This window comes from Agrilus planipennis, unplaced genomic scaffold, assembly GCF_000699045.2.
Source record: "Agrilus planipennis isolate EAB-ADULT unplaced genomic scaffold, Apla_2.0 scaffold99, whole genome shotgun sequence".
Taxonomy (NCBI): Eukaryota; Metazoa; Arthropoda; class Insecta; order Coleoptera; family Buprestidae; genus Agrilus; species Agrilus planipennis.
In genome coordinates, this window is record NW_020442412.1 from 144,361 (window position 1) to 156,034 (window position 11,674).

At 37.6% G+C, this 11,674-nt stretch overlaps 1 protein-coding gene across 1 annotated transcript in view; it reads left to right on the forward strand.

Moving 5' to 3' along the window:
* The window catches only part of LOC108734102 (cubilin-like), a gene marked incomplete at its 3' end in the record, with an annotated part of 85,011 nt that extends 73,342 nt beyond the window's left edge, over positions 1 to 11,669 (forward strand). Inside the window, exons 48-55 of the mRNA XM_025980154.1 lie at positions 5 to 106; positions 245 to 439; positions 494 to 641; positions 700 to 1,138; positions 1,193 to 1,355; positions 1,417 to 1,637; positions 1,691 to 1,765; positions 11,565 to 11,669. Of these exons, the coding sequence (XP_025835939.1) occupies positions 5 to 106; positions 245 to 439; positions 494 to 641; positions 700 to 1,138; positions 1,193 to 1,355; positions 1,417 to 1,637; positions 1,691 to 1,765; positions 11,565 to 11,669 (1,448 nt within the window). The remainder of the gene's footprint in view (positions 1 to 4; positions 107 to 244; positions 440 to 493; positions 642 to 699; positions 1,139 to 1,192; positions 1,356 to 1,416; positions 1,638 to 1,690; positions 1,766 to 11,564) is intronic.
* Positions 11,670 to 11,674: the final 5 nt, after the last annotated feature.

Consider the following 11,674-nt stretch of genomic DNA (forward strand, 5'->3'; position numbering starts at 1 on the left):
CCAGGGTATCCAAAAAATTATCCAGAAAATTTACATTGTGTATATGAAATTCATGCGCCTGGAAAAGTAATTAACATCGTATTCAGTGATTTCAATTTAGAGAAATGTAAGTGCACAAACAAATAAATGCTTTTTATGTAGTCTTTTAAAGTATGTCATGATCAAACTGAATTCTATAGCATTTATAAGAAGTAGTTAATTCCCTGGTACCAAACAATTTCATTAGAACGTTTCCTTATTACAGCGCTTGACTGTAAATTTGATTACATTTCCATAACTGCCCGACTTAGAAGGGGGAAATCTGACTTGCGAGCTCCAAAATTGTATTGTGGGTCAAACAAACCAGCTCCATTACGTTTCCAAGACTTTATCGCAATAACATTTAATAGTGATTCTAGTTCGGTTGACAAAGGCTTTAAATTCTCTTTTAGTACAGATGGTATAAAGGTGTTAGTTTTTTGCATTTCGTAAGCTATATTATTTGCAATTTTAGATTGCGGTGGTAGAATAACAGCACCTACAATAATATCTTCTCCAAGAAGGGAGGGATACGTTCAAAAAAGCTCCTTCGATTATTTAACTACCTATTCTTCGTGCCTTTGGAATATCACCGCTCCTTCAAATAAACATGTTATTGTAGAGTAAGGATAATAATTTGCCACTGACATTTAGTGGGTTTCCTTATTTGTACTTTTATAGGTTTAAACTGTTTGAATTGATGCACAGTCACGGATGTAATTTTGAATATTTAGACGTGTATGACGGATTTCAATTAGACGCAAATTTAAAATTATCACGTTTGTGCGGAAATCTTACAGATAGTCCTCCTGTATTTAAATCAACTGGAAATTCACTCCTACTTAACTTAAGAACAAGCTTTTCTGGCAATAATGCTGGTTTTCAGGCCTATGTTTATTTCCAATATGGTGCGGAAGTGGGTTGTGGTGGCAATTTGTTCATCAATGAAACTCGAGTAATTTCTCCATCAAACATTTCCGCTATAATGGATTGTCAGTGGCAAATCAAAACAACGGAACCGTCTGTAATAAAAATTGAATTTCTTGAGCTTAATTTAGAAGGCTGTTTCTATCATGATTCTAATATTAACAATACCAGTTGTATTCCTACATACATACAAGTAATTAGCGATATTTTGGTAATAGATTTTCTAATTTATTACATAATGTTTCAGATTCATGATGGACCTAGTTTTGTATCCGAAACAATGGATATCTTAAATAGCTCTTGGCACGTTTTGCCAACCTACCTGACTACAAGCAATTATCTATGGATTCGATTTTTGGGGCTAAATCTACCAATTACTGGATTTCGAATACGTTTAAGACCTATAAGCTGTATGCGTTAATCTACATTATTCAACAGAATTAACCTTTTCTAATAAAATGTCAATTCTAGCGCCATGTGGCACATCGGTACTTAAGGTAACAAATGAAACAGGTACACTAATGTCACCAAAGTATCCTGAAAGTTACCCTAACAATATTAGATGCAAATGGTTGTTAAACACCAATGATTACTTTGAGAAGATAAAAATTGAATTTATTGACTTTGATTTAACTTATAATCAAGATAAATCATTTTGCAAAGAAGACAGAATAGAAATTTCTGATAAACACGTAATTATTACAGGTTTACTAAATTAAATGAAAATTAATTTTTAAATTTTCAGAGTTTCAATAAAGTTACAGATGCCTTGGGCACAACAACTCTACTCCGTGGAAAACATGCATATCCAGCGTTTGCTGTAAGTATACTTCTGTTTTATTTTTGAATCAAATGGATTGCAGTTGATATGATTTATTGTATTTAGAAAAACTAACGAAAAAGAATATTTATCATTAATTAACTAGAAACGACACTAACTACGAGAAAGCAGAAAGGAAAGATGATATAAAACTAAGTAAAGTATTTACGAGAAAGAGGCTGGGTACTCATTAATTGTGGTGGGTGGAGTATCGGATAAAAGCCAATAAACAAACTACAACTAGTGGATTGGGTTCTTTCTTTCCCTTGCCTCGAGCTCGAAGTATGACGTGTGACATTTTGTTTATTAAAAAAAATGTGTACATGCTTCATTCCCACCATCCACTAATGCTGGTAGGCAGTCCCCCTAAGCTATACTTTAGTTTAAAGCTGGAGCCTACCTCAGCCTCCTTTGCAGTACCTAATCGTGGGAGCTGGTTAGGTAGAAGTGGACTAAAGCAAGCGCTATCGCGAACAAACATTTTTGTAACTTTCGAATTTCTTTACTGCAGAAGCGTTTATATTAAAAAGTCCCTTTACAGGTAGGGTAATAAAATCCAAAAATACAGGTTAGACTGGATGACCAAACGATGACTTGCCGTTATGCAAACAAAAGTTTTTCTTTTTGGTGTATAACGGCAAAAAGAGCAAACATAAAATTAGAAAACTGTCTGTCTTCAAACCTCGTGCAAAAAAGTATTCGAATGTCCGCTACGGTCGTCAGTCCTAAGGCTGGTTGGACACGCATCTCCACTCTTTCCTATTCTGAGCTAATTTTTGAATTTCTCTTAAACTAGAACAACCCATGTCCTTAACTATTTAAATTACTTTTTAGAAGCAACAAAAAAATTAATGCTGCTGGTTTTAAAGTAAGTATTAGTGCAATTAATTTTAAATATGTAAATACATATTTCTCTGTATATTATAGGCAAAATGGTCTTTCCAATGTGGGGGCATTCTTGAAGCAGATAAAAAAATAAGATATGTTTTGAGCCCAGGGTATCCAAAAAATTATCCAGAAAATTTACATTGTGTATATGAAATTCATGCGCCTGGAAAAGTAATTAACATCGTATTCAGTGATTTCAATTTAGAGAAATGTAAGTGCACAAACAAATAAATGCTTTTTATGTAGTCTTTTAAAGTATGTCATGATCAAACTGAATTCTATAGCATTTATAAGAAGTAGTTAATTCCCTGGTACCAAACAATTTCATTAGAACGTTTCCTTATTACAGCGCTTGACTGTAAATTTGATTACATTTCCATAACTGCCCGACTTAGAAGGGGGAAATCTGACTTGCGAGCTCCAAAATTGTATTGTGGGTCAAACAAACCAGCTCCATTACGTTTCCAAGACTTTATCGCAATAACATTTAATAGTGATTCTAGTTCGGTTGACAAAGGCTTTAAATTCTCTTTCAGTACAGATGGTATAAAGGTGTTAGCTTTTTGCATTTCGTAAGCTATATTATTTGCAATTTTAGATTGCGGTGGTAGAATAACAGCACCTACAATAATATCTTCTCCAAGAAGGGAGGGATACGTTCAAAAAAGCTTCTTCGATTATTTCACTACCTATTCTTCGTGCCTTTGGAATATCACCGCTCCTTCAAATAAGCATGTTATTGTAGAGTAAGGATAATAATTTGTCACTGACATTTAGTGGGTTTCCTTATTTGTACTTTTATAGGTTTAAACTGTTTGAAATAATGCACAGTCATGGATGTAATTTTGAACATTTAGACGTGTATGACGGATCTCAATTAGACGCAAATTTAAAATTATCACGTTTGTGCGGAAATCTTACAGATAGTCCTCCTGTATTTAAATCAACTGGAAATTCACTCCTACTTAACTTAAGAACAAGCTTTTCTATCAATAATGCTGGTTTTCAGGCCTATGTTTATTTCCAATATGGTGCGGAAGTGGGTTGTGGTGGCAATTTGTTCATCAATGAAACTCGAGTAATTTCTCCATCAAACATTGCCGCTATAATGGATTGTCAGTGGCAAATCAAAACAACGGAACCGTCTGTAATAAAAATTGAGTTTCTTGAGCTTAATTTAGAAGGCTGTTTCTATCATGATTCTAATACTAACAATACCAGTTGTATTCCTACATACATAGAAGTAATTAGCGATATTTTGGTAATAGATTTTCTAATTTATTACATAATGTTTCAGATTCATGATGGACCTAGNTCATTAACTTGAGGTAATTTATAATGGATAAAAATTGCATATGAATTTTCACAATAATATTTACTTTTTATTTGATTCGTTATCACGTTTTTCCTTCCGCCACGGAAAAAAAACAAAACATATCAATATGGTGTATTTTTTAGTACAAAAACAATTTTCGAGCTACGCCTCATATACTACTTACATGGTTCGTATTACAAAAAATACACATAACATTTTTATCCGCCGAAGCGATCAATATGTTCGCACTTGCTACGTCTTTAAAATACTCCGAGGTACTATCGAGGGAGTACTTTTGGTCCTCTTACAATTTTCGTCTTCTACTGGAACACTGAAACAAGTAAGTGCCATCTCGAGACGCTCCTCACTTTTAATTTCTATTTGTAAAGAGGCTATTAGAGGCTTTACTTTATACTAAGTGTTGTTTTATGCTTCATCATCATAGGGCTTTTGAAGTTCACCAATACACAAAGCACCTTTTCCGGGAGTGAGGAGTCTACCAGTCTATCTGTCGTAACGCCAAGTGATTCGAGAGGGCTAATATACTTTTCTTGTTTGTCGTATAGATTCAAAAGTATAAGCAATTTCTTATTTCCTTTTATAGCATTCCGCAATACAAATACCAGAAGTACACGCACATAACATTCAATAAACAAGTCGTTGGAGACAAATCGGTTCGTCAAACTTTTCACCACTTTCTCATAATTAGATTAATTTAGGAATTCGAAAAAGGTTGTTAAATGTGTATCTTTGGAGCACGGCGTTGTACGCGTGCGAAACATAGACAATGGGCGTGGCGGAAAAGGAAAGGTTAGAAACCTTCTAAATGTGGTGTTATAAGCGAATGATGAGGATAACGTGGGTAAAAAAAGGTTAAAAATGAAGAGGTATTAGAAAGAATAGGAGAATAGAGGACTCTATGGAAGTCAATAAAAAATAGGCGAGATAACTTGATAGGACACCTTCTCAGGCATGAAGGTCTAGTCAGAGACAAATTAGAAGCAGAAGCAGGAGCAGGAGTTAGAAGGGGTAGAGGTAGACCACTGTTCGCAAATAGTTAAGAATGTGGGTTGTTCTAGTTTTAGGGAAATGCGAAGTTTAGCTCAGGACAGGANCCAAGCGATTAAAATGGACTACCTTCGGCTTCCCATTTGGAGTTTTCTTAATTCGGCAGATCACGTCGTTAATCCTCTTCACTATCTCATAGGGATCTTCCCAATTCTGTTGGAACTTAGGTGATAGTCCACAGCGACGACGAGGATTATACAGCCAAACAAGATCTCCAGTTTGGTAACCACCTGCTGTAGCCTTGATATCGTAGTTTTCTTTAATCCTGTCACTAACAATCTGCGTATGCAGACGACATCTCCTGATTTACAACCGAATCTGAGGTCACCAGGCAGGTGTTTGGCCAGTCGTTTCGTGAACAGATAAACGGTATGTCATTAAAAATAATGGCAAATAGCGGCCCTTTGGCGATCAGGCACTACCTTGGAGACATATTTAATCAAGGTCCGGTTCATTCGCTCAACAATGCCTTCCGATTGTGAATGAAGTGGAGTAGTTCGAGATTTCTTTATTCCTAGGAGCTCGCATATTTCACGGAATATAGCCGATTCGAAATTCCTCCCTTGGTCTAAGTGCAACTCGAAGGGCACCCCAAAACGACTGATCAACTCTTTCAACAGCTCCTCAACTATGGTTTCCGACTCCTAGTTCGGAAGGACATAGGCTTCAACCCACTTGGTAAAATAGTCCATAACGACCACGATGTACTTGTTACCTTTCTCGGACTATGGGAATGGACTCGCCACATCGATTGCGATTCGTTTGATGGGGCCACCGACATTGTATTGACTCATTGAGGCCCTTGGCCTTTTCTGTGACCCATTACTAGCGGCGCAGGTGNAATTATTAAAGAACTTAAAAACACCATTAAATTAGAACTAAACTTAGGTTATGAATTATTCTATTCATTTACACTACTGTTGATATATCACTATTCACTGCGCTATTTATTTCACTGATATCACTGTCAATTTATATCTGGATTCACTTCTGCAATGGCCAATTTATTTCTTCCTCTCTCGGCGATCGTCTCTTCCTTTGAATACTCTTTTGTCTACTTTCTGGAACCTTCTGGAAGCATCGGGATAGTTTATTCTTTCTTTGAACTGTTAACTGCTTTCCCAGAATGCAGGTACGACACACACATTTACAAATACGGCGCACATGAAGAAAGGCACACGCGGATAGTCGGCGAATCGATAAGCCGTTCACGCACACGTGTGCCCGATCGCACACAAGCACACTCATGCTCGCTACACTGCCTCCTCCTTAAGGATGTTTCGTCTCGAAACATTTTCACTTTCCGTTTCGCAAGATCATGCCGGAATCTGCAGTTCTCACCTTTACGACATCCGCTCCGGGAATAGAAGTAACAGTCCACGGTCTTCTCATGATTGGTCCGATTCGGGTTATTACTGCAAACCAAAATGTCCATTCCAGTACGGCGGAACAGGACTTCGATCATGTTGCGTACGATCCTCCAATCTAGGTTATCCAGTCCACAACCAAGCTTCGGAATCACCGGCTTCTGTAGGTTATTCTCCATACCTTTCTCGGACTATGGGAGTGGACCGGCCACATCGATTGCGATTCGTTTGATGGGGCCACCGACATTGTATTGACTCATTGAGGCCCTTGGCCTTTTCTGTGACCCATTACTAGCGGCGCAGGTGGTAGACTTCTCACACCAATTCTTGACATCTTCCTTATAGTTCACCCAATAACTTGAACTTTTCCAAGCGTCTTATTCACTCCAAAATGGCCACTAGATGATCCATCATGAAGATACTGCAACACCACTCTAATCTTGTTTCGAGGAAGAACCAGTTGCTTCGTATCTTCCTCTCCTTCTGGACTTTCAACAACACGTTTCAGGATGCCATCCTCCAAAACCATTGAGTCCTATTGAGCCCATAACGATTTTAGTACTTGGGTGCAGAAAGAAATTTGCTGCCACGTTGGTCGTTTTCCGTTTTTCTTCTGTTCCATCACCTTCTTCAAGTTCGGGTCGTTTTCTTGGTCGTGTTTAATATTTGCAGGTAACCACTCGTCATCGATTACCGTGACACGTCGAATTGCTTCTTCATTCTTTTCCATTCGATCACACTGCTTGCACTCTGTTTGAAATCGAATACTTGGGGGAGGGGTACTTTTCCTACCTAGTTCTCCGCAATTCCAACATCTTAGCTTTCGAATTTCTTTATCGAACATGGAGATGATTTGGTAAACGGTTTCTTCCAAATATTCTGACGAATACGTTTCTTCACGCTGTAGCCGAACCCTTCCCTATTTGCTATAGGCCCGTTTAACATTTTCGTACTCCAATGCACGAGCTAATGCATCAGCTAGGTCGGTCAAGGCGTATTCGTTGTTGAGTGTCACTGTCCCGAAGTCTATCAGTAAATGCCTCCACTGCCAACCTTTCCATCAATTCTTCTGGAGTATTAGGATAAGCCAGTCGAGACAGTCTCGCAATATCGTCCTCGAATTCTTGTAGGGATTCCGTTGGTTTCTGCTGACGGGTTTTCAGTTGTATGTTATACACCGCTGTTAAATGAGCCTCGCCGTAGCGGAACTCTAACCGTTTTACCAACTCTTCGTTATCCGCCAATTCTTCCGGGGAAAGGGTGTTCGAAGACCGATAACGACAAAAACTATTTATTTACACTTATTATTATGGAACTTAAAAACACTATTGTATTATAACTAAACTTAGGTTATGAATTATTCTATTTATTTACACTACTATTGATATATCATTATTTACTGCGGTATTTATTTCACTGCTATCAATGTCAATTTATTTCTGGATTCACTTCTGCAACGGTCAATTTATTTCTTCTTCTCTTCCTTTAAATACTCTTTTGCTTACTTTCTGGAACCTTCTGGATACATCCGGATAGTTTATTTTTTCGTTGAACTGTTTAACTGCTTTCCCAGAATGTAGGTACAACACACATATTTACAAATAGGGCGCACATGAAGAAAGGCGCCCGCGGATAGTCGGCGAATCGATAAGCCGTTCACGCGCACATGTGCCCGATCGCACAGAAACACACTCGTGCTCACTACAATATATATCAATATTTACTAATAATCTTGGGCGCTAATCTATTGTACTACTTGAATTAGGCCTAAAACATGTTGGTGTTTTACAAACATGTAATATTATTTTAGCAGAAACAGCAAAATGACTAAGACAGCAAATTACTCTATGTATATCATGTTTGTTGAACAGGCCTGTAACAGCAATTAAGCAGGCAATTACATCACAACTGTAAGATCCAGTCAGAAGAAGGATACGTTTTTTAAATTGGAAAGGAATCCTTTTGGAGCATTTATTGTGAAATATCAGGTTTTGTGTTCTTAATAACTCTAGTTGTAGAGAATAGGTTTTGTCAGTAAATTAAGTCAAAGAAAATAAAGACTATGAGAACGAAGAGTCAGTTACAAGGTTATCCGTATAACGGTTACAAAAATGGCATTTTCCAGTATTTTCTAGAAAAACTGTCTATCCTGTGATACCAGATAAACATTCTATGTTCAGCATCTGTCTCTAGAAAGTCTTATTCATGTGGATAATTATGTGCTAAACCATGTGCAACTACGTAAGAGCGAACTAGGCAAGTAGTCCTCGGATTCGGAACTATCCCTTATGCTACATTTGGACTGGGAACTGCACAACGGACCGCGATACTAACGAAACCGAGTAAAGAATATTTACCTATTATTGACAAAATCAACCGTTACATAAACGAATGCGAATGTTTCTGTATAACCAAATACGATTATAAACTATATAAACGTATACTTAACATCGCGCCTTTCCAGATTTTACATACACATAGAGCGCATCTGCAAAAACCTCAAAATTTTTGACCACGACCGATTCCCACTTTGGTGCAAGGTGTTGATATTAATAGCAAAAGGTCACTGATCTTTTTACAGGTTCTTAAGTCGTCGATTGAGGTTGGTACTGGTCTCTGCTTGTACTTTCCTGATATATCTTTTTTCCTCTTGCTACATCCCAATTTGTATATTTTTTGACGTGACAATGTCTTATAATTCGATGGAGCCGGCTGCACGCACGAAAAAACATGACTCATGCGGCGTTACCTCTCTCTGAGGCGTTCCATTTAAGGCTTGAAGTGCAAGCGAGAGCGCGGAACGAGCGACAAAGAGGCACAATCGGCCTCCGCGTTCGGCAGCGTTCGACATCTGTCTCTCTCCTACTTGAGTGAGCGATGCGTCCGCGTGGACAGCTGCTATACAATAATACATTTCCATTTACCTCCTTCTCTATATCCATACAAAATATCTATCAAACAAATAAAATTAAAATTTTCTTTTGAAAAATGAAACCATTCCATCAGTATTTTCTTATGACGTTGTCACGTTCAACTATCGTCAGTAAACCGACTTTACAGACAACCGATTTTTTTCTGGATAGACCCTTTCTTTTTCATATATGAAATTGGATGTAGTTAATCGTCACTCGACACTATAGTAGTAGCATTGCACCGCATCCACTCTTGCTGGCGCCGGTATGGAGGTCTGTCTCGTACTTTGGGTTTTATATTTTCAAAAACAGTGCTGATGTGAGAAAAGATTTGAGCTATTCAAATACGCACAGTTCGTCAGCAAACTTGAACTCGGGTGTATCTATTTATATGTTGCTCAATGGTTTGGCTACAAATGAGACATTCTGGATGAAGTAGTCTGCTAATCCAACAAAAATTGCACCACAGCGATTGTTTTCGACAGTCGCTGGGAAGTTGTGAGGCACCGAGGGCCGTGGTATAGTGACCCGGTGGCGTCATCTGCGCTTAACAATGAATCGTCCGGCTAGTGGCGCAACCTAAAGCCTGTTGTAACTCAGAAAAGGTGACGGTGAAAGTTGGGGAGATTTTCAGCTAGGTTTGGTAGCTTTGCAGTAAAGTCGTGCAGCTTTAGAGGTAAGTTTGGCAACTTTGCAGCTAACTTGAAATGAAGTAGCTTTACAGTTAAGTAATAGTTTCACTGGGGAGGAGTGGTAGCTAGTTAGCTAGAGAGGAGCCTCTATTCTGATTTCTCTTGTATTCTCTAGCTCTTTTAAATGAGTTTTGGAGCTCGCATCTGCGGATATGTCCCTTGTGTTGGCAGTGAAGTAACTTTACAATTAAGTAATAATCTCACTGGAGAGGAAAGGTAGCTAGTTAGCTAGAGAGTAGGCTCTCCTCTTATTTCCCTCGTGTTGTCTCATCCTTTTACATGATTTTTGGAGCTCCCATACGAATTTCGCATTGTGCGAGCTTCATGATAAGACATTAGAAGTTAGCTTTCGGATTGAACTTGACAATTTATTTGAGTCAACGTGGACTCGACTCCACGTAGTCTACTTCCAAAAATTCTAATTACTTCATGACACCTGCAAGAATCGCGGCTTTCAATCAAGTCTACGCAGAGTGCTGCTTCCGAGAATCAGACTGTATTATTGTAATAGTATGAGATATATGAGAAACACAGCGGTCAATCAGCTACACGTGACTGTTTTCGAAAATCTGGTCATATTATTACCATTGTATGGTGCATGTATGTAAAAACCGTTGCGATCATCGCTGATACATGTATGATTTGTCGATGCATCAGACGATTATCCAGATCAGTTTTACCTCCCTACCTGACATACACATTCGGCAACTGTCCAAGCAAACTGCTAAATAACCATGAAATTCCATATGAAGTAAAACTAATGTACTAAACTAGAAATCATTAGAAATTTAGGTACAGAAATATTCCCAAGAAGTGATTGATTTATAGCGGTACTTGTAAGAAAAAATAAAGTCATATTGGATTGCGAAAAGCAAACAGAAATGATTTCAAAGGATGCAACTCTAATCTGAGTTCAATGATGAAGTTGACCTATTTTTCACTGAGATGACAGTTGACGATAATGGATTAACGAAGAGGTGGACATAGAAAAGACAGTGGTATTCGAAGAAGAATAGTTATGGATTAGGCTTATCACGAATTACGTTTTTTATGTATTCTATTTCAAAGGTGGTGTGGAAACAAATGTAGGGCAATACCCGTGATTTAAGTATTTCCCTTTTTATCTATGTCTATCTAGCAAACAATTTTTATAATTAACGAGATATTTGAGAAAAATTGTTTTCCTTTAATACACTTTTTCGTCTTTTGCACACCGTTGACCATCTGTAACTTTTGCAGTTGCTCAGTCTTGGTCTTTCGAGAAATTAGAAATTTGTAAGATCATAAAAATAATCTAGTCGGAAAATCTTCAATTGAATTTTTTTAGAAGTTCATGTACAAAGTGACTGGTCTGTGAGGCCAATTAGAATATTATACAAAGTATTTAATTTCACACAATCCATCTCCTTATAGTATGTCATGGAATAACTTCTCTTGTAAGTAAAATAATCGTTTTAGGAAGTAAAAAGATTACATAAAGCACGATAGGATCTAGGACCCATGTATCATATTTACGTAAATTTTATCACTAATTAATCTCCGTTTTCACTTAAATAGGCTATTTGGATACCAACAGATACTCATCAATTCTGTGGAAGAAATTCAAGTGGCTTTACTTATTATTCCGGAAGCAACGAAGTTATTGTTTCCTTTTATGGTAGCTCTAA